General features: G+C 34.4%; 1 protein-coding gene and 2 long non-coding RNA genes across 7 annotated transcripts; all 3 read right to left on the bottom strand.

Annotated features, from left to right (window-relative positions):
- Positions 1 to 11,734: 11,734 nt before the first annotated feature.
- LOC112282885 (auxin response factor 1) lies at positions 11,735 to 17,501 on the bottom strand. Of its 2 annotated transcripts, none has more exons than XM_024521020.3 (13): positions 17,359 to 17,501; positions 16,285 to 16,499; positions 15,968 to 16,081; positions 15,734 to 15,790; positions 15,463 to 15,615; positions 15,165 to 15,249; positions 14,927 to 15,017; positions 14,501 to 14,665; positions 14,147 to 14,266; positions 13,801 to 14,030; positions 12,759 to 13,570; positions 12,472 to 12,659; positions 11,735 to 12,337 (listed from the first exon to the last, which is right to left on the bottom strand). In XM_024521020.3, exons 2-13 carry the CDS (start codon positions 16,447 to 16,449, stop codon positions 12,202 to 12,204), a joined length of 2,316 nt encoding a protein of 771 aa, XP_024376788.1. In that variant the 5' UTR covers positions 16,450 to 16,499; positions 17,359 to 17,501; the 3' UTR covers positions 11,735 to 12,201. The 2 variants fall into 2 exon arrangements, with proteins under 2 accessions (XP_024376788.1, XP_024376789.1); XM_024521021.3 differs by lacking the exon at positions 17,359 to 17,501 and adding an exon at positions 16,914 to 17,029.
- Positions 17,502 to 18,972: 1,471 nt separating this feature from the next.
- On the bottom strand, positions 18,973 to 23,736 carry LOC141045398 (uncharacterized). Of its 2 annotated transcripts, XR_012217521.2 has the most exons (4): positions 21,573 to 23,735; positions 20,862 to 20,976; positions 20,086 to 20,616; positions 18,982 to 19,510 (listed from the first exon to the last, which is right to left on the bottom strand). It is a non-coding gene; the product is annotated as an uncharacterized LOC141045398 (long non-coding RNA). The 2 variants fall into 2 exon arrangements; XR_012217520.2 differs by having other exon boundaries at positions 18,973 to 20,616; positions 21,573 to 23,736.
- Positions 23,737 to 23,998: 262 nt separating this feature from the next.
- LOC149989252 (uncharacterized) lies at positions 23,999 to 25,509 on the bottom strand. Of its 3 annotated transcripts, none has more exons than XR_016502907.1 (2): positions 24,922 to 25,509; positions 23,999 to 24,819 (listed from the first exon to the last, which is right to left on the bottom strand). It is a non-coding gene; the product is annotated as an uncharacterized LOC149989252 (long non-coding RNA). The 3 variants fall into 3 exon arrangements; XR_016502908.1 differs by having other exon boundaries at positions 24,910 to 25,509; XR_016502906.1 differs by having other exon boundaries at positions 25,045 to 25,435.
- Between the last annotated feature and the right edge of the window lie 1,159 nt (positions 25,510 to 26,668).

Below are 26,668 nucleotides of genomic sequence, written 5' to 3' on the forward strand. Positions count from 1 at the left end.
GAATTACTATTGTATTCACTTTTTCAAGTACATTCATATTTATTTTAATTTTTTTTAGTAATTTTATGATTTCCAAATTCACTAATTTGATATGTTCTATAATATCATATAATCACCTCATAATTGGTATATCTTGTAATACTAAGTGCTTTGGAAACTTGTGTAATTTTGTATTGCTTAAAATTTCTTTAGAGAAATGCGATAAAGTATTTAAACATTCTTCAATTGAAATTAATAAGATTGCTAAATAGATTTTTCTTAATGGGACTATATTTTGTTAATATGTAATAAAAATATTTTATTTTTTGTTATTAATTCTTAGTTCTATTGCTTTTTAATCAAACATCTTATTTTTTCAATTTGATCATACATAACATAAATGTCCACTAAGATTACTATGCATATTTATCTCTTAGTTAAGGTTAAGTGATTTTTACTCCAATTTTGTATAGTACGTATGTCTCATAACCAAGGTTGACTTAATATGATCAAAAAATTACTATCTTATAGCATTTCAATGCTTACAAAAGTAATAATTATTATCATATTATATATAGAAATTAAAATATTTGTAAAAAATTCTAATGGAATTATCGAGACGTTGTTTATAATACAAAGTATAAATAATATAATTTTAGATTTTGAAAGTTGGAAATATTAGCAAATATGATTAGCTATAATATTTATTTTAAAGCTCTTATTAATTAAGATATTAGTTAAATTGTATTTTTTATTGAAATAAAAGTGAAAGTAGATTAAGTTATCTTGTAAAGGATATTACCTTAGATAAGTTGCTAATGATTAAAGGATCGATTTTTGGTGTATAGAAAGGGAATCCTATGGATATAGGTCAAGGTCAAGAACTAAGAGTCAAAGTCAAGAGGATAAAGTATTAACTGGGAATATTCAAAGACTAAATAAGAGTAATTAGTACATGGCATAGGATATCCTTGAGGTTAGTGAGATGTCAAAAGGATCCTAAGACCATACAATAGTTTATTCACTAAGAAGGCATTTTGGATTTCAAAAGTAGCAACATCTTATTGTTGATCTTGAGAGTTCTATCTTTTCTTTTCTTTTTTTTTTATACACCCCTTCTTTAGACATGGCTTCAATTTTTCACATGTAATTACTTGCATTCAACCAGTACAAGTATAGAAGACTCTTTGCAATATCTATGAAAGTAGAAACCTCGTCAATATTCTATAGACAAGAAAGAAGTTTTTAATAGTAAAGATGGAAGAAGGAGATGACCTCATGGCTTATGTCAACAAGATAAAAGTACTTGCAAATCAACTAGTAATTGTTGACATGCCAGTTGATGATAGAGAAATTGTGTTGACATTGCTCATGAGCCTTTCCGAATCCTACAACTACCTCATTGTAGCATTGAAGTTCATCAATGTAAAAGAGCTTACTATGAACTATGTCATGTCAAAACTTGTCCATGAAATAACCAAGAAGAAAGAAAAAAAGTATTAAAGAGAGAATTTGACTCTATTTTGAAGACAAGGCAAAGGTAGCTATTCTCACAAATGTGATAGTTCAAAGAACAACATGAAAAATTCCTATATTTGTAGAAAATCAAGTCACTTTGCTAAGAATTGCTACAAAGCCAAGAAAGGAGATAGAAAGAATGCAAACAATGCTTGTAATAACTTTGATGAAGATAACTATACTTTCATGGTAAGTGAAGGAGTCTAAATAGATTATAGATTTAGGTGCTACTAAGCACATGACACCATATAAGTATTCATTTGATACTTATGAAGAAATTCTAGCAACCAAAGTTTGATTGGGAGACAATGATATGGTACAAGCCATTGGAATTGGCTCAATTATTGTAGAGTTTATTGTGAAGGACCAAATCAAGAAGATCAGATTGAAGAAAGTCTTACATGTACCAAAGATGAAGAAGAACCTTCTTTCGGTGAGCAAAATTGTATCATATGGTTGTAAGGTTTAATTTGACATAAATGGATGCTTTGTAAAGACAATGGATAGAAAACATATTGCCAAAGGCCTTACAAATGGAAATCTCTACTTTATCAATTGTAAAAAGGTGAATGGAATTGAAGTGGTGGCATTTGCTAATTTTCCACAAGACCAAGATAAGTTTAAAATTTGGCATTAACGACTTAGTCATTTGAATACCAAATGCATGAAAGAGCTTCAATCCATGGTAAGGGATTTGGATCTTGGTCATTTCAGCCACAATGCCATGACACTTACTTGTGAAGGTTGTATATAAGGCAAACAACAAAAGAGTTCATTTCCAAATGGAGTTGCAACATATGCAATCAAATTGTTAGAGATTATGCATTCTCATGTTTGTGGATCAATGAAGACACCATCAATTGGAGGAGCAAGGTACTTTGTCATATTTATTGATGATTTTTTATAAAAAGTGTCGATTTATATCATTAAAGCTAAGAATGAGTGTTTTTCAAGATTTAAGAAATTTAAGGCTCTTAAAGAGAAAAAATGTAAGTGTAAGATCAAAGTGTTATGTACGAATAATAGAAGTGAATACATATCAAAGCATTTTGATGAATTCTCAAAGATTCAAGGTGTTGCAAGTCAAACCTCTATTTCTTACACTCTACAATAAAATAGAGTTGTTGAAAGAGCAAATCACACCATTGTGGAGATGGCAAGGAGTATGCTTCATGCACAACATCTTAGGCATGAATATTAGGTTGAAGCCGTGGTTACTTTAATATATACAAGAAATAGGTGCTCTACAAGTGCACTCACATCAATGATTCTACAAGAAGCTTGAAATGGCAAGAAAACTTGTGTTTCACATATGAAGATCTTTAGATGCATTGCTTATGCAAAGGTACCAGATTGCATGAGGTCTAAACTTCATGCAAAGAGTACAAAATGTATATTTGTTGGATATTGTGAAGATATAAAAGCATATAGGCTAATGTATTTAGAAACCAAGAAGATCATCAAAAGTCATGATGTTGAGTTTTTAGAGCATAAGAGTTTTTTTGAGTACTTGGAGATGTGTCCAAGTATAAGTAATGGTGTATATATAGACTTATCATCAATTTCAGCAAAGAAAGAAGAAGAAGTTGATGGTGACAATGAAGATGGAAGAAATGCAAATCAAAGTGAAGTGCCAAAGAAGGTAGACCACAAAGTACCTTCAATTATTGGAATTAGCAATGAATACAATAAAGATATTGATGGTAATGATGATGATGAGGAGTATCAATCTTTAAGTGAGAAAAGACAAGCTTTAAGAAAGAAGAAGCTTGGAAGAGAGCCTAAAATACAAGAAGTTGAATCTTCTCCAAATATAAGGAGATATCTTTTGAGAGAAAAAAAAAAAAAAAAAAAAAAAAAAAAAAAACACATTGTGAATAATAGAAGGACCACATTTTTTCTCAAGTAAGTGAAAAACATGCCAATGTTGTTCTTCTTACTGATTCATTCAATTTATGTGGTACAATGAAGTCCATGGATGCTATGAAGTGGAAAAATACTATAGAAGAAGAATATAAATCACTCATCGACAATGGAACTTAGAAATTAACTCAACTTCTATCAAATTGAACTTTAATTGATTGTAAGTTGGTGTTTAGAATAAAAAAGAATGTAATGGATAATATTATGAGATACAAGTCTAGATTAGTTGTCAAAGGCTACTCACAAGTTGTTGGTATTGATTTCAATGAGACATTTACTCCCATGGCCAAATTCATCACCATTACAACTATTGTGGCAATTGGGGCAGCAATAGACTTGGAGATGCATCAAATGGATGTGAAGATGGCATTCTTAAATAGAAGCTTCAAAGAAGACATCAAGATGGATCAACCTCAAGAATTTGTATAAGAGAGCAATCAACATCTTGTTTATAAGTTGAAAAAATCTTTATATGGACTCAAGCAATTTCTAAGGACATCGTACCAATGCATTGATACATTCTTTGTAAATGAAGGATTTGTAAGGAGTGAGGCTAATCATTCCTTATATGTCATATAATCAAATGAGTTCATATTGATTTATCATCTTAATCAATACTATAAAGATGATGGATTGATTGAAGGCAAAGTTAAAAAAAAAAGGAATATGAGATGAATGATTTGAGGGAGCTTCACTATTGTTTAAGAGTAGAGTTTGTAAGAAATCATGCTAAGAAGACCATTATAATGAGCCAAAGCAAGTATATTAAAGAAGTCTTAAAATGATTCAACATAGAGGAATGTAAGCCTATTGGAATACCTTTGGAGGCCAATTTGAAGTTGATGAAGCTCACGGATGAAGAATTTACTGAAGTTGAAAGTCAAATACAAGGAATTCCATACAAAGCAGCAATAGACTCACTAATGTATGCAATGGTTGGCACAAGGATAGACCTTGTATATGCAGTGAGTGTTATGAATCAATACATGTCAAAGATTCGACTAATCCATTGTGCAACTATCAAAAGAATTATCACATACTTAAAAGGCACTTTAAACTTCAAATTATGTCTTGGAGGTAATAACATTACTTTGAATGGTTATTGTGATGTGGATTGGCTTAGAGATGTAAATGATAGAAGTTTAACAATAGAGTATGTATTTTTTGTTGGAATGGGAGCTATATCATGGAATTGCAAGAAACAACCAACAATTGTAAGGTCAACAATGGAGACGGATTATATAGCAACAAGCCATGGTGCAATAGAGACAATATAGCAAAGACAACTTTTGGAGGACATTAGAGATGTTCAAATAGAAGCAACTTCAATAGAATGTGACAATCAAGGATGTCTTGCATTTATAAAGAATCCCAAGCATCATTCAAGGACCAAGCAAATTGACATTCAACATCACTTTATAAGAGAGAATATTGAAATGGGAGTAATTGATATGAAGTATTGTATAATGGAAGACATGCTTGTTGATTTATTGACAAAGGTATTAGTAAAGGATAGACACCAAATATTGACAAAGGCATTAAGATTGAAAGTCTTTTGACCAATAGCAAAATGAGAGTGTTGAAGTAAAAGTGAAAGTAGATTAAGTTATCTTGTAGAGGATATTATCTTAGATAAGTTGCTAATCGTCAAAAGATCGACTCTTAGTGTATAGAAAGAAAATCCTATGGATATAAGTCAAGGTCAAGGACTAAGAGTCAAAGTCAAGAGAATAAAGTATTAACTAGGAAATATCCAAAGACTATGTAAGAGTAATTAGTATATGACATAGGATACCCTTGAAGTTAGTGAGATGCCAAAAGGATCTTAGGACCATGTGTACAAAAGTCAAAGAATGGAAGTTGTCTTTTTGGACAACAACCACTACCTATAAGTATTGGGTATTGGAAGTGAGACATATCTTATTTCATACTCTCTTTATGTGCAATCTTACTGATGCTAAGTATTGTGACTTCAAAGTATTTGTTCTTTAATACTATCTTAATTAAATATGGATTATTATAACATCTAGATCCATCATTGCAATATTTATATCAATAACTTCTAAAGTTGTGGTGATTGGTTTGAATAATGATAGTAGATATGTTTGGAGGTTAAAATTGAATTCCAATAGTTTTTCTAAAGTGATTGTAACTTTTGTCATACCTAGGATTTTTTTCCAAGTTAGTCTATCAAATTGTGTTGTTTCAATTTTTTTATATTATTTTGAGGTTATATAATCTTTTTAAATATTTTAGAAAAAATAGTTTCAAGGTTCTACATGGTATTCCACTATCTCTAAATTCTAGTCTTTTGTAATCAAATTATAGCAACAAAAATGATTGAAATACTTATGTTTGTATCTTTCACTTCAAAAATTATTATATTGCCTATGCACTCTTGATTCTTTATATGAAATGGCACCTATTGTGATTTATACATTAGATAATTTTATTTGTAATGTTAAGTGGATCCACAATTCCAACAACCATCATTTGTATGCAAATGTTGATTTGATTGAAAGATATTGTGATAGATTTTATCTAGATATAATATTATTGCTTTATTTTGTGGTTTTTTTGCAAGTTGATTGTTTCGATTTTAAAGATCCTATTTGCAAGGTAATAGATGCTAATAATTGAAGATACTAAATATGAATAATTATTATACCAACCTTAATGGTAGTATGTTATAACTAACAATATCACTTGGTCCCTTAGAAATTTATATCATTTTGTCTATTATTTTGCACAATATAGTAACTTTTATATAAACTAATATTTATTAAAAATAGATATATAAACCTTCTTAGAATCAATTATATAATATAAAGTCATTAATTGGTGTTTATAATTTAATCAATATTTTCTTGAATTGATTGTAAAAGATATCTATTGATTTATTTGGATGTTGCCTAATTACATCTAATGTTTATAATACTTCTTTATTAATTTTAAATTTCTTAAATTTCTTTTAAAATTATTTTTTTATTTCTTTTCAAGATACAACAAAGAATTATTCTTTAAAATTATAAATTAAATCAATTGTTGTTTTTTACAAAGTTGTGACAAATGGGTTTTTAAATTCTATTGAGTTGACAACTTGGTTGATTCTAGTAACAATTTTAAAATATTAGATGTGCTAATTAGGATCTAGGATTGCATGTTATAGCTCATTAAATAATATTACTATTTCTACTATAATTAGTATAATATTTAATATAATTGTAGATACTTGAATAGTTAATTTTTCATTATGTAATATTAATTATATTATAATAATATACATAATTTGTAAACACTTCCTTTAGGAAGGTATTTTTTTGCTATCCAATTAAATTATATATATCTTATAAACAATGAATCTATGCTTCTCTTTTATTTATTTGAGTACAAAAACTTATAATGTTTTTCCTAGCCATAACTTTTAAAAATGCAGCAAGTAATCTTGTTGTTTTCATTCATAGCTAAACGTCTAATTTTTAAAGAAGTAAAAGAGAAAAAAAATTATTCCTTCTCTGATTCTTATAATATCTAAATTTTTTTTCTAATCACTGCTTCTATTCTAACTTTACAATAGTGCTATAACCAATTATATTTCTATTTTATTTTCTTTATTGTATTATTATCCTTCTTTGTTGCAATATTTGCTAAAGATTGGGGACAACATCTAGGGTGCTAATAGAATATAACCATTTATTACTAAGAAGCTAAAAAAAAAAAATGAAAGTTATTTTATTAAAAAGTTCATAAAGTTGTATTTTTGAGAGGTCAAGAATTGATAACATTGGAGCCAAAATATAATTAGAGTGGTGTTTTATGTGGCAAAGAATTTGATGCCCTTTAATTTAAGTAATTTGATTAAAGATATAATTTTAGAAAACAAGATTAAGAAGATTTAGGCAATCCAAAGACTAAATATTTAAATATATATATATATATATAAATATATCATTTAAATTAATATTTTAATAATCTTAGATTTATTAAATTACAATAAAAGATAAATTTGTGATACTTAATTCTATAAAAAATATATTTTGCCTTATCAAATTAAAGCATCAACTTTAAGAAGCAATATTAGATGCTTTCTAATTTTCTTAGGTATTGATTGTCCTTCTTTTCTAACCTTGATGTCAAACTTTTTATAACAATAACTCCCTTTTATATTGTTTATTTGATCTAGATATTTGCATAAATATCAAAGACAAAGTCAACTATTAGCTCTTAAAAACATCATTTTATTCTAATTAGAAAATTATTAAAAATCATAAAAGCCCTCACTTATATTTAAAATATAATTTTTGAGACCTTAATCTACTTGATTTTTAATAACTTTTAATCTCACTATCTAATTAAATTTAATTATATAATATACATCTAATACAAATTTTTTTATTAATCCAAAATATTTTATTTATAGATTTATTATAAAACTCATTAAATCTATCAAAATATAAGCTTTTTTTATACCACAAAAAACAAAGTTACACAAAAAAATCCAAATTTATCAAAACTTTCATAATGTTATTATTATTTAAAACTTTCAAAAAATATGCTTAAAAAAATATTATTAATTTTTCTCTCTAATTCCACTTTTTAATCAACAAATAAATTCTACAGATGCCATAGATGCATGGTTTTATACCTTAAGCTTTGGTTTTAATCCTCATTCACAATTAGTTCTTTTTGAGTATTAAATTAAGATTTTTTTAATAATTTTTATTAGAAACAAATATAAAATTTTAACTTGATATTTTTATAATATTATTTTTATTAACCTACTTTATTTTACGTTGTTTATAGTTTTATAAAGTAAATAGAATTTTTTTTGCATAAAATTATCATCAGCATTAAATTATTTTTTTACTATTTTTTTAATTTTTTTTAAATAATTTGATATTATATTTTCAATTAAACTCTTCTATAATATAATTCTTATTTTTTTCCTTTCATCCAATAGATATGTTATAATAAAATAATAATTAATTTTTTTTTTTTACTTTGAATATAATAAGTAGAAATTTTTAATTCTTTTATTCATTTCTTATATTATTTAAGTCATAGTTATTAGATTTTAGAATATTTCTAAGACATCTATTATTAGCATAGATCTTACTTAAGATACTTATCTTGTACTCATGAGACCCACTTAGGAAATTGGCCTTGCAACAAATAGAATGTGTTTGGCGGCATTAGTCTATAATTTAAGATTGATAGCTTAAAACTAAAAACATAGAGTGAAATGCTAGGAAGCTTACATTTGACAGGAACTCAATATGTGGTAGAGAAGAAATTGGTAAGATACTTAAATTTAGATTTTCTATGATAGAAAAAATATATATATATATATATATATATATATATATATATATAATTACTAATATGAGTTACAAAATAAGTGAATAATAACATTAAAGTCAATTAGAATTATTGGAGGTGGTAATTTTGATTGTCATCTCTTTGTACTCTTTTTTTGTACTTACTTTGCTAAGATCAAGCTAGTTATTTGAATCTTAATTGAGAGAAGTGAAGTTAAGATTAAGATCTTTAAAAAGCTTATTTTGTAATTTTCTAAGAAGTTAAATTACTTATTTTTTAAAATTTGGATGTTGAAAGAGGGCCTATTGAGATTATAAATTAATGAAGTGGCATCAAAGATAGATAGGATTTAATACGTTATATGTCATCTAAATCTATAGATGTAACTTCATCAAGGATGAATCTACTATGTTGTTACTCAATTTAGATTTGTAATATATTGAAAGTTGGAACTAAAATATTATAAAAGATTGATTCTCCTTACTAAGTAACATGATATTAATTGTAATATGTTGATAGATATTAATCAATATTTATAATTATTACAATTATAATACAAATATTTTAAATGAAAAGAGCTATAAGTTGTCAGCCTTGTTTAGAATAGTATTAAGTGAGGCTAATGTTGAGTTGAATTGTTGTTGCTATAACCTACTAATAATAAAGTTCTATTAAAGTTGTTTGGCATTGTTGATGTTGAAATCATCTTTTCTTTTAGATAGTAGTATAGATTGGTTCGTCAAAATGTATTATACAATTAACTATTCTTATATTGAATCTACAATATGTGATCTCACAAAGGTGTCACTTTCTTCATGTATTGAGTATATTATTATTAAGGAGTCAAGATCAAGTTTAGATAATAAATCAAGCTTATACAATATTATAAGGATGGTGGTTCATTTATGATTTCTATATGTTTGTATAAAGAGGCCAAGACTACATGCTAAAACAAATTCTTCTTCTCTTACATTAGTTATTATGTTGATATTCTTTTCTATAAAAGAATTTTGGTACTATAGTTATTTATTTCTATTTTTAAATATAAAAGTTAAGATCTTAATGTATTGTAGGTCTTTATTCGTGATAGGATTGATAATTCTAAGAAAAGGCTTTTATTCTCTCATTAGATCTAAAGCTATACAAAATTTAAGCTTTTGTTTATAAAATTATTTTTATCTTTCAAAAAAGACCACTTTTAATTGGTTAACCATAGAATTGTTAGTTGCTTTGAATTTATTTAGAAGTTTCTTAAATATTACCAAAGTTTAAAAAATTCTATATATTATAATAGATTTAAAGCAAAAAAATTAAAATTTAAGTGCTATTCTTGCATATTGCAAATTCCTTATTTAAATTTTTAGAGATTTAATAGTTATAAATTCTCAACTATAATTAAATTTATAATCTTAGACACAAAGAATTGTTAGGCTTTCAAACTACTTGGTAGGCTTCCAAACTATTAGTCAAAGTTGAGTATGTAGGTTGATCTATTATAAAACTAGTTAATACAGCAAATTATTTTAAATACTTACTCTTGTGTTTAACAATCTTTTTATCAACTTTCAAAATGTAATTAGACTTACATGAAAATAAATCTCTAAATTATACTGAAGAACATAAGGTTTGGATTTTGTTGGAGTTGTTATTGCAAGTGTCCAATATTAAAAGATTTTGAAGTTGAAATTTTATTAAAACAAAGCTTATTAGATTAGAAGTTTATAAATAAACTAAAAATATTTTTTGAATAATAACATATAATGGCTTTGAATTGGAATCAATAAAATAAAAAAAATAAAAAAAAAAAAAAAAAAAAAAAAAATCTAATATACTTAATTTACATCTTTACTTATTTTTATTTTATTTATTAATTAGAAATTTATTCATAAGATAGTAAGCCCAATAAACTACACAGTAAACTATAATTGTTTGTTTCATTAGTCTTTAAAAGGAACCAGAATTGCAATTTTTAAACTTCGCATTGTATTCTTTTCTTTTGTTTGATAAAAGAAATAAAAAAAAAAAAAAAAAAAAAAAAACTTTTATATGTTGTTTTCGTAAAGCATTTGATTTTTTTCAATGACATAACTGTAAAAAAATTGAATTTTAGAAATAAATACGACATTATTACCTGTATAATTACTATATGACAACAAGTTTATCTGATAGTTTTTATGAAATCACAATAAGTAAAAAATGACTGCCAGAAGCTATAAAATATCATTGCAATAAAGTACATAATCTTCTAAAACCAAAATGTATTTAAGTGTTCATTCTGTTATCCTGGTAGAAATGGAGGCCATATAAATTCTTTAGTACCCTTCTTATTTCAGTTCGATAAAGTTTTAGAAGCCTTTAAGAAGTTAGAAGGTGTTCTAATTATTATTAAGATTTTACTTAGTTATATTAGCAATGGATAATATTGATAGATTAGCTTTTTATTTTATTATTTCTGCACTCCAAATGAGTTATGCATCACAATGTTAACCCGTGGTCACCCTGGAAGGATGAATAGATTGGCGACATTGTCAAATGTGATCCGATAGAATATTCGCATCATGCAGATGTACATATTTATTCAAAGCATGGAGAAATGAGAAAAATCACTAACAAAAAAATATAAAAATAAATAAAAATAAAAATCATGCTACATATTAGATCAAATTATTAGATACTTAAAATGTGTCCTTATTTTCTTAAAATAACCGATTGATAAACAGAAAAATCTAATATTTAAATCCTGTTAACCTAAAAACCATTTATTAATTAACTACTTCAATTTATTCCACACCTTTTTAAAGCTTTTGGTTCTAACAAAGAATGCATCGATCGTTAACGTTAACCGCCTGAATTGTTCAGCTACCCAAAAACCATCATTTTAAATGATTACGTGATGACATACAAAACATTGCTCACCCCAGCTTCTCTCAGCCTACTCACCAGCGCTACAGTTCAGAAATACCACAGAAAATGCAGGAATGCCATATCCACGATCTAATATGAAAAACAATAGCATTCCTCAAGGAACCCACTTCATGGAGTTACATAAGCATGGAACCACATACGCACCCAAAGGTGCACACACCAGTTCGGCTGCCATCACTTTTAAAGGCTCTATAGATAACCATAATACTTCTGCCGCTGAATACAATCCTAAGTTTACCATAAAGGTTCACATTACCGCCTGTAGAAACGTAATGCTGTACAAGGATGAGACTTCTGCAGTCAAAACTCTCCTATTACAAAGGAGAAAAGTCTTCCATCCCTAGCCACCACTTCTGAATATAGGACCTGCAGTCAAAATCTCAAAAAAGGAGAAAAGAAAGAAGGAAAAAAAAAAAAAAAAAAAAAAAAAAAAAAAAAATTAGAAGAATGAAGACGAAGGGTGAAAGAAAGAGAAGAAATGAAGCAGGAACCAGGATATGAACACTTGGAGTCACATCCAGAATGACCAGGCGTCTTTCAGCCACTGCTCTGCACTGCAGACTGCCAATCATCATCCTCATCACAGTTTGTCATGGGATATTTTCCCACGCTTTGTCCTGCAGCATCTTGTGGAGACAGGACCTTCAGACTGCGCACACAATTGCAAAACTCCCTGTACGAAGAACAACCTGGTTAGAGGCATATCATAGAATCAAAACAAGAAATCAAAAAACAAAAATGCGGCAAGGCTGGAAAGACTTTGAAACAGACTGAAAACGAATTACATTAGTGACAAAAGCAACTTACTCCCAGGGATCATCTCCAACGAGCAGCACATCATTTTCATGGTCAGTATAGACGAGCTGCCAGCCCTTCGTGACATCGTCGAGCTGACCTTCAAGACCAAAGAGGGATGCCAGCATGCGTCTCAGGGCGGCGTAACTCTCACACTTCTTGAGGTCAATAGTCCGACCAACTTTTCCAGAATAATAGACCTGCATAAGAACCAGGTATCGTTTCAGCATCATTAATGCCATAAAGAATCGAATAAGAATTCAATGTTTACTGAAAATAACGAGAGAAAACGGTCTCACCTTGGTTCCGCTTCTCACTGGAGCCACAAGCGGCTGATAAGTTCCAGTTACAATCATTCCTACGCGCGTGTCAGCAGAAGTAGAGGAAGTGTGATCAGAAGAAGACCAGGGGCCTGATCCTTCCGAGTCCTCACAAAGTGATGGTGCTGACGACACAGGGGTAGGTACTACTTTATCAGCCAGATTGAAGCCAAACAACTTGCACTGCTGTTCCAATGCAGGAGACGCGTTAAGTTGCTCCTGTTCAACCGTTTCCCACAATTCAAAGGACAAATTGTGTGCATGTAACACTTTTGGATCATTGTTAAGCGAGGTGATAGGCAGTTGAGATCTTGCAGGCACTGGGGGAGACGTAAGATTTGCTGATTTGGAATTGGTCAGCCAACTTGGCAAAATCTTATTACAGGATGGATCCCGAAATTGATAAGCTCCAGTACCCATGTAGGATGCCCAGGACACACTCGAATCCTCATTGCTGGGAGCTTGATCCAAGCTGCCAGAATTAACTGACAGTTGCAGCTCAGTTGTATTTTCTGGAAGGGGAGCTGCAAATGGTGGCACAGATGATAACCTTCGGTTGACGTAAGGGCTAGGAGGTATGCCATAAGATGCAACGTCTGAACGCTGTAACCAAATCTGATGTCCATTCCTGGGCGGTGGTTCCTGCTTTACAACCAATGAAGAGGTCCGGGAAGATTCAGCATCCCCGTCATCGTCATCTCCGATACTTGGCTCATTTCGAGGGTCATGAGAATGAAGAACCCTTGCGAGCTTGTTGGACTGAAAAGGATCTAACACACTTTGACTCGGTCCTGCAGATCACAGCGACCAATGTATTAGCAAATGGCAGAGTTAAATTACAACAAAAGAAGTGATCACGCAAAATAAGGTAAGATATATTTTTCATCACTAACAACATTAAACACCACATTTTAACCCGAGAAGAACAGAAACTATCAGACCGAAACGGTGGACGGGCGGAGATAGTGCATCTAGATCGTGAGTAACAGACATTCATAGGAGTCAAGTAAAGAAGCAGTACCCAGAGTGGCCGAGTCTGTCACAAAGGTAGGTGGTCGGCGCTTAGGCCTAGGCCCAACAGGGGGTGTGGGCAAGGTAGAGATCGGCACTAAGGGCTCGATCTCCCACGGTGATACCCTTTCGTGCCTTTCACTAGCTGATTCGTCCCACTCCACTTTCATGGACCTCCACGCTGAACTCGGCCATTTCAGTGGGTCGACATCACTTATTTCTACAATAGTACCGGAGTACCTATACAAGTTCAAAAACATATTGCAATATTTACTAACCGTTCCCAAATCGTATACTTGAAATATATGCAGGTTAAGCGAGAAGAATAGCTAGAAGAAAAGGAGATAGCATCATACCTCCTCTCAGTCGACTCTTCCGTTTCGAACTTCATTTTGAATCGGGACCCAACTGTCAGATTGTTATCTTCGGACCTCAAGTACTTGTGGTAGGGGATAACAAACTCAGATGGGCTGGTCCTGCACGCAGTAAGACAACATTCTGTCTAGAGTAAGAAGTCACTCTCAACAAATGATCGAGATTAAAAAATCCCAAGCACAGGATTTCAATCACAAGAGGGTGAGAATCTTTTGCTTAGGCATTGCCACAACGGTTCCAAATTGAAACAAACAAACAACTCTCAAATGCATTATTGTGCACCTAACAACGGAGAATTGAATACATCATCAACCACTCTCATGAGATGAACCAACCTGGGATTGTAAATCACACTAAAACGCAGCCTTTCAGTGGCTGCATGAGATGCTGCAGCCAACACCCCTAGATGCAAATTCGCGCTACTAAAGTGAGTAGAACGCGCTTGCGGCTGTTGCTTTGACGCTCTTCTTACTCCAACTCTGAGCTGACCATTTTCTCCACTGAAGAGAAAATGACACCATTGTTAGTAATATCCATGACATATCAGATCACGAACAAAATAAGATTGATCATCACATGTATCTCCGTGATGCGGAGCATGAGTATCGAAGGACTGAAGATTACTCTACACCAACGCAAGTACTGACCAATATCGTTATTCAGTGTCACTCAGTGAAACCAATATTCCAATAAGTTACCATGTATCTACTACACGTCATATCTAAGCACAAGGGAAAAGAGAGCGATATGCCAGAACTCACCGAAGGAATATGACAGTGTCCCCTGCAACAAGCCTCTTCTGACTGACGAAAACACTCCATCCTGTCGTCAAAAGATGCCTCCGAGGATGACCTGGACAGACGAAGAAAACCAAAGATGAATATTGCTAAGCTATAAGCACTTAACTTGAACCCCTCAAGCGCTTGCAGATTAAATTGTGCAGTTCTAATAGCGAATAAGAGGATGTACGAAGGACTGTCACTATGGGTACGTAAGTACCTCGATAAATATGACGGAAGCTCCAGTCTTTGCCATGCAAATCCTTAGCCACGAGCTCTTGACATGGGGGAACCATATTGTGGTCCTGAATCAGCGGGACAAATCATGATTAGATGAATGCATATTACGTAAAATTAGACGTCCCTTTACTTTGACAAGTAAATGGATCAAGCATTGTGAGCTCATGAGTGCCATGTACAAACCAGGAATATACACGAAGAATCGAGGAAGCATTGTTTACTAGATAAGGCTACAAATCATATCCTGTGTTTGAACGTAATAAGAACAGGTCCCTCACAAGCAGAGGCAGGCACTCTTCAGCGGCTCTTCTAGGTACTGAGAAACCTCCATGGGTGCTCGTATCACTTGCAGTTAACGTCTTGCAAAAACTCCGAACGTTGCTCTGCTGGATTGGTGATGGAGCGTCTTTCGTCTCTTTGCTGAGCTCAGTCTGCCAGGATCACAATCACTGTTACCAATGCCCAAAGATGCGGATATGAAAAGCGTGAAAGAACATTTAGAATGTTGACGTGCATAAGGTGGAAGCGTTACTGAACAGCAGGAAGTACCTCATATTGCGGAGTGAGATCCATCTGCGCAAACACCTCATCAGTTTGAGGGTCCGCCTGCACAGCACCAAGTAATAACTTAGAGCACCACCAAACCCCTACTATCATTAGATGGACATGTCCATAGATAAATCCACTGAAAATGCGTCACCAGTTTGGAGCGCCTTTGAAGTGTCTAGTAGAACGAGCAGGACTGTCCGTGTAAGCTGCACAAGATATCGGTATGCTACTTACTTGTAGTTCAATCTTGCTTATCCTGCAAAGCAAATGAGCGGGTAGATTTGAAAATTGTTTCGACGCTTGATAAACATCCGCAGCGCCTGCAGAATCTGGCGTACATGCAACTACCTGCCAGAGCGCAATCTTAATCTTCGTTAGTGGTAAAATGAAGCAAGACTAACTCACCATTATCAGTGTTTCTAATGCCACCGCCTAACACGAAGGAAGTGATGTCAAGGATCCCCGACGAGGCCAGGCCCTGGAGTACGACACGTACAAGGGTTAAGCAAGTAATCTTTTCGCCGAGGGAGGGAACTAGCACAAGGACGTACCTGTTCAATATGCCCTTGTGGCCAGTACATCACAAGGCTGTCCACTGGAGGCAGTTGCGTTAGAGGCCCGGCGCACGCATGCCATAGCTCACAGTTCAACTCGTCCATTTTCGTGGCTCCTTCATCAAAACTACGCATACCTCCGTGCATACCTCCGTAATGCATAATTTCTTGCTTTAGAGCCGACCCTGGAAGCTCTCTGATGCGATCTTACACTGCACACATCCTTCGAATGATCAGTGCAACAGAAGATGAAGTCAATATGCAATTCCTACAGTATTCCCCAAGTTATCTCTAGCTTGTTTTAGACCTGCAAAACAAACCATTAAAAACTCAATGTCCATAATCTCCCGCATTGTGTACAAACTGCTGGAACCGATGAGGGCTGTAAACGTGCGAATTGGCTCCCACTGACAAAACATGATGCGCTTGCAGATGCGACGGACGAGCGGGAAGCTGCGATCCAGTCCACTCACAGCTTCCACGCATCCAACTACGCTGCTACCGCCCGTCGAAACGATGACTACCTTCTCATACATTACGCTCTCGTTCCAATCAATAGCCACCGACAATGGGCCACCGTACATCCACCACAGAAAATGCTCAGAAATATTCGATTGCACATGCACCTGTAGTTCTCGAAAGAGCAACTGCTGTGCCTCGCCTAACACAACGACATCGCCTCGCACCCTCTCCCTCCTTCAAACAATACTCCTCTCTACTTACATGGATGACTATCACTAGACTAGCTGCAATCTTGGGCTCCAAGAACCACCTGCCGCGGACGAATTCCACACAACTCCGATACCAAAACGCCCCACAACCCTGTCGACTCTGACCAACAAACCCCTTCCGCAACGTCTCTCGCAGCGTCGTTCACTGTAATTCTCCTCTGCAGCATGGCCCATTTCATACCACGACCATCGCAGCTCCCCACCTAGCCTCACAATTTGTGTTCCTACATGGAAGCCATCATGCAACCGACACCCAACCGTGCGCGTGCACACAGGACCCAAACCTTGTTTCTTACTCTGATTCCTCCCTAACATAGCACAACTCTACTAAGGAACCCACCTGCGACTTAACCTGTAACTCGATGTCTATCGCGTATGCTTCCTCCTTCACCAACTTGAAGTTCATGTCGCTGCACCCTCGGGCACTCAAGCCAACACCCACAACAACGCCACACACCAGTAAACACTACAACTACTACAACTACACTGTCTCGTTGCCCCCTCTACCGCTCTCGCTCTCTCTCTTTCTCTCTCTCTCTCTCTCTCGCTCGCTCGCTCTCTCTCTCTCTCTCTCTCTCTCTCTTACACAAGCTGCTTACTGTTCTTCCTGGTTTTCTCTCAGACCTCCTGAACCTGGCACAAAACCCCAAGATCTAGCCAATGAAACAAACGCCCTCTACTTGCTTGTCGAATTGCAGGGTCGAGAAGACCAGAACAACTCCATTGATGATTGTCGGGGGGACGAAGAACGTTGAGAGCATAACCATGATTTGTTACCAAAGTTGGCTGCAAATCGTCTTCCATCCTCGAGCACTCTCATCCCCTCGTCGTTCTCGTTCCCGTTTCGCTGCGAAATAGGCCATTATTCTATTCCTAACTCCATAACCCACATCCATTACTACGACGCTCATTTACATTCTCGTTCTGCAGCAGGCGAGGCTGCCTTATGTCCTCTTGTCATGGTTTGCGACCCCTGCCTGTTGCCAACACAAGGGGTGGGGTGGGGTGGGGTGGGGTGGGGGTGCTGGCTGCCCTGTCTTCCTTCCCTGTGCCATGGTTCATGAACATGCCTGCCCAGACCGGACAGTGCCCCTGCCATCGCCAGCAGCAGCACCCACTCCCACCTCACCCCCACTCCCCGCAACCCGGGGCCGAGACCCGGATGTCAGTTAGTTTCCCGTTCTGTTCTGGTGGTCCTATCCCTCCCCCCTTTTCACTTTTGACTCCGCTTTGTCTTTCACCACCGCCATCGGATTTGATGCCGCTGGCTCAGGAAAGGAAAGGGAAGAAAACAAACAAATAGATGATGACGAAGACGAAGAGTTAGTGCTAGAGATGGATCTCTGTCACTCTGGAATCATATCGTACACGAGAGAGAGAGTTCAATTCTGATGTCCCTCAGTTAATTTCTGCCTTTGCCTGGTAGGGATAGATGCCAGCCGGAAATCCTACAACAACCTGCTTCATTTAGTTTTCCCTTTTTGTCCTTCTTTGGAATCGAGAAATAGAAAGTAGGGGGGACAGGAAACACAGAGTTGCACTTGTGCTGAGAGAGGATTCATTTGCTATCAGAGTGGTAACCAGAGCCTCTCAACATCAACTCGATGAAATTGGAAGGGGAAATGAATTAAAACAAACAATGGAAAGGCAAAGGCAAAGGGCAGTTCATGTGTTTGCTGCGTGATCAAAGGGGGGTTTCCACCCAAAATGAATGTGACCAGGTGTAATAACAAAGGAAAGTCTTTTCTGTGTTTGTTAAACAATCATGTGGGTTTTGTTGTCTCAGCCTTGCAACACATCACCTTTGTCCCATTTGATATTGACTCCACTTTCTAATCTTATTATATATCATCACTATTTTCTTATTAAAGAAGGAAATTTAAAATATGTTTACAAAAATAAACAAGGAATGAAGACCCAAAAAGAATGATAGAAGGTTCTACATGAAATATAGACTTCAATAAGAGGACTATATATATATATATATATATACATACATACACACATACATGCACACGCACCAAAGAAAGTATTATTTTCACTTTGAGCGCATTTCATTATATATATATATATATATAAATGTATTTTTTTTTCTAAGGAAAAAGAAGGAGTACTTGCCTTGTTACCATTGAAGACCCAAAAAAGTGTTTTCCCCCCCCAGTCCGAGTACTAAGTTGTAGGACCAGTCCAAATACAAAAATAAAAGTACTATTACTATTACTACTAGCATGCTGCCATGCTCAGTATTATTTGTTTCCTGGGCCCTGGTGGGGGGGGTCACATTATATCTGAGTCCTATAGTATCCATCCATCCATACGTTCATTCATCCTCCCGTTCATCCATCTACCCAAGAAAGCAGCAGATGGGTACAATGGAGAGGGTGTGTGTACCTACGAACATGGCCTTCCATCCCCCATTTTCCCACCTGATCTAGAACCTTCGAAGCAGGTTGAACGGAATCATAGAAGACAGAAGCTCTCTCTCCATTGCCCTCCACACAAACACACACACACACACACAACAAACAAACAAACAAAAAATTAAATTAAATTAAATTAAATAACAGTAAGAGTTGAGCTATCCTTCTGTAGTCATTCACCTACCTTTTCAGAAAGAAACAGAAGCAGCAAACATGGGAATAGGAAATGGAAGTAGAAGCACCCGCAACTCGGAGACAGATTGGTTGGTTCTAATTATAATCCTAAAAAGGCATCCAGGGTAGGGATAGGGAGCGGGAGGGGAGTGCCATCAGTGGGACAGATAGAGCGGCGGAGAAATTCTATATTTGGTTAGAGAGAGCGAGAGATATGTAGACAGACATGCATGCAGAGAGACAGGAAAAAGGGACGACGAAATTGGTCCTCCTAGGATGGAGAGGAGTGGATCTGGTGCTGAATTTGCATAGAAAGACACGAAGAAATGTAATAGGAAAGTAGGGAATCTGAGTGGGATAACGAGGGGATGCTGCTGCTGCTACTGTTGTGGAACACGGGGAAAGGGTGGCTCTAAAGTTAGAGTGGGCTTGGGGGGCGGGGAGGGCATGAGGAGGAGGGGAAGATTGCGTACTGCGGAGCAGAGGTGCTTGTTACTTGTCCCTACACCACATCGAATCGCATCGCATCGCACTGCATCGATCAAATAGTTGTGCGGATCACTCCCCCTCCCTTCCCCTTTCCCATCCTTTCATCCATTTGTTCGTAAGGCGAGAACACAACATATTCTGAGGGTGTTTTTCTTTTTTTTTCTTTTGTTTTCTTCCCCGAAGTTTATCCTCGCCTCTGCGATCGCAGCGTCGCCTTGGGATCCCCAGTCAAATCTTGCCCCTCGCGCATCCCCGCCCTGCAGCTGCCAAATCTTCTGCTTTCTGCTGCTTCTGCTACTGCTTCTTTCACTGTCGCTCCTTCCCTTCTTCTTCTTCTTCTTCTTCTGCTGCTGCTATTTGTTGTTGCTACAGAAGCATTTGTCTTCTGATTTTGCTTCTGGAAACTGGGCGATGGGTGTTACGGCATGGGGTCTTTTTTAGAGGAGGAAAAAACTGAGAAGTGTAGCTCGGGATCTCTACACTCCACCAACCGGTTTGTGTTTCTAGGTCAAAGTCTGAGAAGACACCCCAATTAGGAGTTGAGTTTTGTACCTTGTCCCACTACAGGACCCTTTTTATTATTTAACATACATGAACAAAAAAATTAGGAAATACAATGGGGAAAATTATATCAAAGAAAAAAGGTTAGCTTAATTCCCTGATCTGAATAGTGTGTACAACATTAAAAACAAAAAATAAATAAAAAATGAAAAAAACAAAGTAAAAACACACATGCATATATGTATGATAATGCACCCACTTTTTCGTTCATGGATTTTCTTGTTGTTACGCAATGATTTTCAAGTAAGAAAAAAGTAGACTTATAGCCTTTCACCAATCCTTGAAGTTGACTTGAAATGTTGTTTCTTTTTGTTCTTTACATAGCACAAGGGAAATAAATAGGTAAACAAATAAATAAACCTAATACCTATTATTCTCTTAAAACTATCTAGTTTATTTCAGTTTGCTTTTCTATTTCGATTCTTGGCTTTGATATAGCTAATGAAAATTCAGCTATATTGTGTAATTGTGTGTAAGAAAAACTTAAAGATGATCTCAAGAATTTCTCCCAACTTGAATCCAAAAATCTTTACATGAAAGGCAATAAATAAAAACAATGCTACATGTTATGCAAGGTTGATGAAAAACAAGGAATATAATCATTACTTCATAAACATGTAAAAAATTGGAAATTGACCAAGATTTACAAAATCAATCCCCAACTTATATTAATAGAAATATTAATGGATAAAAGCTACATGTATTATTTGACAAATTCTACAAATGTCCAGTATTCATCATGACAATTCAAAATATCTGCATGTGAGTTATTTTGTTCTATTAAATAATTCATTGCAATCAGTTTATCTTTTATTTGATTAGAAGTAGACCTAAATAAGATTCCGGATTTGTTCAATTTAACAGATAAAAAATAAAAAAATATCACAATTAATAGATAAGATATACAAACCAGAAATAATTTGGTTCTTAGATTGGAATAATTTCGAGTTTCAACATTATACAATGATTAAATTGTGATGAAGTAATCAAATTTTGTTATAACAAAGAATTAACTCATCAATTAGTGAGTCTTTGTGTAGTAGAATTCTCCTCGGTATTTGAGGCAGAAGATTTAGTGCAATTTTCCATCATTACACCATCATTGGTCAATATCAAACAGTATACCAATTTTTCTAAAGGCTACTATGAATTTGTTTTGTTTTTATTGTTTTCAATAAACATTGACACCAATTTGAACCAAATGTTATTTTACACATGCTCTGCAATGTTTTTCAATTTTTGCAACAATTGAAAATGTTTTTTCTATAATTGTCTGATGCCATATCACCAAGCAATGATAACAATTTTGTTTGGGATCATCCTACAAATTTGGCGCATGTATTCAAACCAATCTTTTTGTTTCAAAAAACAAAATAAAATAAAATAAAATGGTATGACATATATTATTGGTGTTTTTTAAACACCAAAAGATGTAAAGGATGTTACAATGACACCACTCACTACAAGTGCTTTTGAATAATAAGAAATACAAATTCAATATTGGACATGAGTAATAAAGTAAAATCTTATGCAGAATAAGAAAAAATAAATCCATTCATACGTTACAAAAGATTTCTTTTTGTTTAGTCAAAACTTGCATGACCTCATACATATATAAATATGTGTATATATATATATATATATTGTGTGTGTGTGTGTGTGTGTGTCTCACGCTCACAAAAATTGTATCAGATCATAGTTAAAATTATGAAGTTAGTTTTAAATTCTGAATGCATTCAAATCCAATATGATACTATGAAAATATTATGTTGTGTGAACTTGGTACGTAAGCAAATTCGAAAATGTGAAAAACATCCAAATGACTAATGTATGTTCAAGATGTCACTGCTGTTTTTGCTGTAAATCTGTCATAAAACCACAATTGAACCACAATTGAAACCAACATACTGTATTTTGAAAGTACAACATTTACATTGAACCACAATTGATGATTGTAGTATATTAAAGCAGCCCAATACTTAGACAATCAGCATTCCCTTTGGATATCAACTCCAACAGAGCTATTCTTCACAGAATGGACTGTGCTTGTAAACCCGCAACTCATTTCTCCACTGCTCTGGAAGAGCCTTGATGGATGAAATATTATTTGTCAAATATGGGACTGAAATGGAGCATGAAACCAAGCTGCAAAGTAAGTGGGGGGGGGGGGATCACCAAGTCTTCTGAGCCCACTGCAACAGCAGATCCCCCATGGAAATGCGAGCCCTCAAGATCTGATTGTGTGGTCTTTTTGTGAGGCCGTGGCAAAGCAAGCAAGTAATGGAACGTGTATCCACGTTCAGAATCCCCTCACAGTGGATTGCCAGACGCCTACCCCTCGGGCACCCAAGCCCAAGCACAGTTGACGAATGGGGATGAATGGTGGATTGACACAGAGTGGATGAATGGCTGATGAGCACGGAGTGGATGAACGAGTGAATACGCGAGAGACAGGAGGAGAGTACTACAGAGAAAGAGAGGGAGTTATTTGTCTGTGTGTCTGTCTGTCTGTCTGAGTGCTGTATTTAAGCATCATTCTGTCGTTCTGTGTTGATGACGTGGCAGTGTAGGTGAATATAACATCCATGTTCGAGTATAAGTTAATTAAGAGTTGAATGTGGAATTATCTTACAAACTTATCATGTATGATGCAATTGTAGCATGAAAACCAAGACACTTGACATGTTGTGCATGGGCCTTCAATGCAACCATTTTTTATTTTTTATTTTTTTCTTTTATTCCCTTCTTTACTCAAATGAAATAGGAAGGTAAGGATGGAGAATTGTGGTGGATGGGTAAAAATTTGAGAAAATGAATAACTGAAGTGTGTGTTGAATATTAGTCAGAATCCTTTAATCATTCATCTTCAGATAATTGAAAACCAAAATGTGCCATTATTTCAGTAATAACACACACAAAACATACACACAGACAAGGTGTTTTATTTCTAAAGTCCGTGTTTTATTTTTATTCTAAAAACATTTTATGTAACAATAAAAATTAGAAGTTGATGATTAGTAATTTTAATTAGTTTACAATTATTTCGAATAACGTTTCAAAAATCAGGTAATTGGTAAATTCATAGCATCACTGTGGTGAAACAAATCAGCAATTTCATGAATAATATGTTACTTTCATACTAATTGTATTATATTGATATTCTTTGGGAGGTTTTAATTTCAATTGAGAAGAGTATATGTACTATACACTTGTCAATAAATTAGTACTATTGAAACAATATGTTAAAACTTTATTTTCACACACACACACACACACATACATATATATATATATATATATATATATACCTATGTACTGGCCAAGTAAGATGACGCATCAACAATTATGAATAAGAAAAAACAACTGATGTAAAGATCCATTTAGTTACAAGTTTTGGACCATGTATACACATGAGTGTGTACATGAAGACATATATATATATATATATATATATACGTTAATGTGTTCCTCAACAGTGTTTCATATTTTTGTTAAGAATAACAGTAACAGCGTATTCATATGTTCAGTTTACATAAACATTTGTAAAAGTCAAATCTAACTTCTTCTATAAATGTGTGTGTGCGCTCGTGTATGTGTGCTTTATCCTGCTAACATTAAAACAAGTGGCTAAGCTGTGATCCACGATCAACTTAAGGTTTGGCAAACCAAGTGGACCCTTCGGCAGCATTGGAGTGTAGTAATTCGTTGTGGTTGTTGGTGCACATCGGTGCAGGCAGAACAGAATTCGATGCAGAGAATCAAGATTTCCAATTCGGAACTGGTCTGCATTGTCGACATCATAACTTCCAATAAGAAGAGAGAGGACTTTGCCCCGTCTTGCCCCGCCTTAGCTGAGTTCTGCATTTTCCACACACAAGAAGCACAGCAAAACACGAAGTAGGGCACTGCACACGGAGGCGCCGACTCAGATTCTGCTTGAGCACTCTCTCATACACCAGTCACAAGAAGTCTTGGGGGAGCAGCATCCAATGCTGCGACACAAAGAGCAAGAGAGTATGCGAGGTAGAGAGGTTGGAACTCATCTCCCTTCTTCCGAGAAGCCAAAACGTGTGGGAGTGAAGCGGGGACTGAGATCACCTCTGTCATTGAGATGGCTGTGAGCATGCTGGAGACGGTGGCTGGCCAACAGTCCATACCTGTCAGCAGCTCAAAAAGTGAGAGATTAGCTCACGGTTCTCTAATTCGAAAAAAGAAATAAAGAAAAGGAGAGAAGGGGAAAAAACAACCCCCTAACTCACAGCAACCGTTGAATCTGGGAATGGCAACAGTCAGAGGCGCCCCGGCAGCCACTCCCTGTAGCACCACAGACTCCGAGTTACTACCAGCACAGATAAAGCGGGTGGGCCTTCCGCTGGTCACACCTGACTTTTTCTGGTCTTGTAGGCTGACGCTGACGTAACCCTAATTCTTCGAAATCTATTCCCGACCCTCGCTCACTCGGATGGCAGCCATGGACTGACATTCTTGAAGATGCGGGGATCCCCGCGAGGGAGAAGGGTGAGCTTCAGATCGACTATATCACACAACCTCAGGACCGCCGCTTCCACTCGCATTGAAGGGGAAACCAGAAAAGAAGGCCTACAAAGCGGAGGCCGGAGACATCGGAGCTTGAGAAGCGGTTTCTATTTGTAGGGTTTGATGTTTGCGCCAATAAGAATTGCCACGTAGGAAGTGAGAATGGATTGCAAAGAATGCCACGTGACAGTGGCTCTAATATAAAATAAATAAATACATCAAAATAGTTTTGTCCCATTTGTTGGTTTGGAAGAGTTGGCGTGATGGACAACATCTTCATTATCCATATTTGTAGCCCAATAAATTCTTGTAGTTTGCCAAACTCCACATAAATCCATGTTGAAGGAATATGATGGAGCATCTTTATTACTTATGATGAGGTTGTGGATGTGATTTTGTCAGGTTTCTTCATTGTTTATACCTTTCAAACAGTTTATAAGCCATGAATCAAATGAATAACATGTAACTTCATGAAAGAAAATTTGGCTTATGATGAACACATTTTTTACAATTTTTTTTTAATGCAACTTCTTTAATATTTTTTTTCTTTGTGTTTTTGTCAAATATATTTAAATGATTAATCTGTAAGTTCACTATTCAAACTGAATTGTATAATAATATGAAGCAAGTATGAAATTGTAAAATTCAGTTTAAATCAAACACCATATTATTGTAAATCTTTTATGTTTTGGGTCAAATGTTTTAGTAAATAGTTTGGTTGAGAATTTTGTGAAGATATGGAAATTATAAACATTGGTTAATTTAAACTACTGTACAATATGCATAATTTAAACATGTTCAATAAGTTTTATTTTCTTATCTATATGTATATAGAGAGAGATATACATACATATATACAAACAATAGACTATTATTCCACTAAAATGTTTTTCCAATCAATCTATGACTAATTTTGTTTATCTATTTTATTGACTTATTTTCAAAATAAAAAAGTTTTAGAAATATTGGTTTTTGGAAGCTTTTTGCATTAATAAATTACTAAACAACAAATAAAATGTATACCTAGAAAAAAATAATAAAATTTATATACTTCTTGTACTTTTTTTAAATATTTAAGGATAATATTAAAATATACTAAAACATTTGATCTAAAACATTTTTACATTTGTATATTTATACATATTTTTATGAACTGATAAAATAAAGAGAATGTTAAATAGACCCATGCTTTTACAAAATAGACCCATTTTCGATGAAGAATATGATAATCATGATGAATGTGGTTGATTTTTATTGGTTGCAAATTCAAAAGTGGTGTAATGAATCTAGAGGTCATTATTTTTTTCATGATGTTTAAGATGGGTGGTTTGACTTAGTAAAAACTTGGGTCTATTTAACATTCCCCTAAGATAAGTGACATTAAAGTTCCAATATTGACCTTAATCCCTTACATTATATATGTTGTCAGTGTAAAACTGCACAACACATTTGAAATTGCCTTCATTAACT

Source organism: Physcomitrium patens, chromosome 5, assembly GCF_059467195.1.
Source record: "Physcomitrium patens ecotype Gransden chromosome 5, ASM5946719v1, whole genome shotgun sequence".
Taxonomy (NCBI): Eukaryota; Viridiplantae; Streptophyta; class Bryopsida; order Funariales; family Funariaceae; genus Physcomitrium; species Physcomitrium patens.

Coding starts and splice junctions, on each gene's coding strand:
- LOC112282885 (XM_024521020.3), bottom strand. CDS start 16,449: ATGCATTACGGAGGTATGCACGGAGGTATGCGTAGTTTTGATGAAGGA. Junction 14,031..14,146: donor GAAGAGTCGACTGAGAGGAG/GTATGATGCTAT, acceptor GAACTTGTATAG/GTACTCCGGTACTATTGTAG. Junction 12,338..12,471: donor GTTGGAGATGATCCCTGGGA/GTAAGTTGCTTT, acceptor TTCTTCGTACAG/GGAGTTTTGCAATTGTGTGC.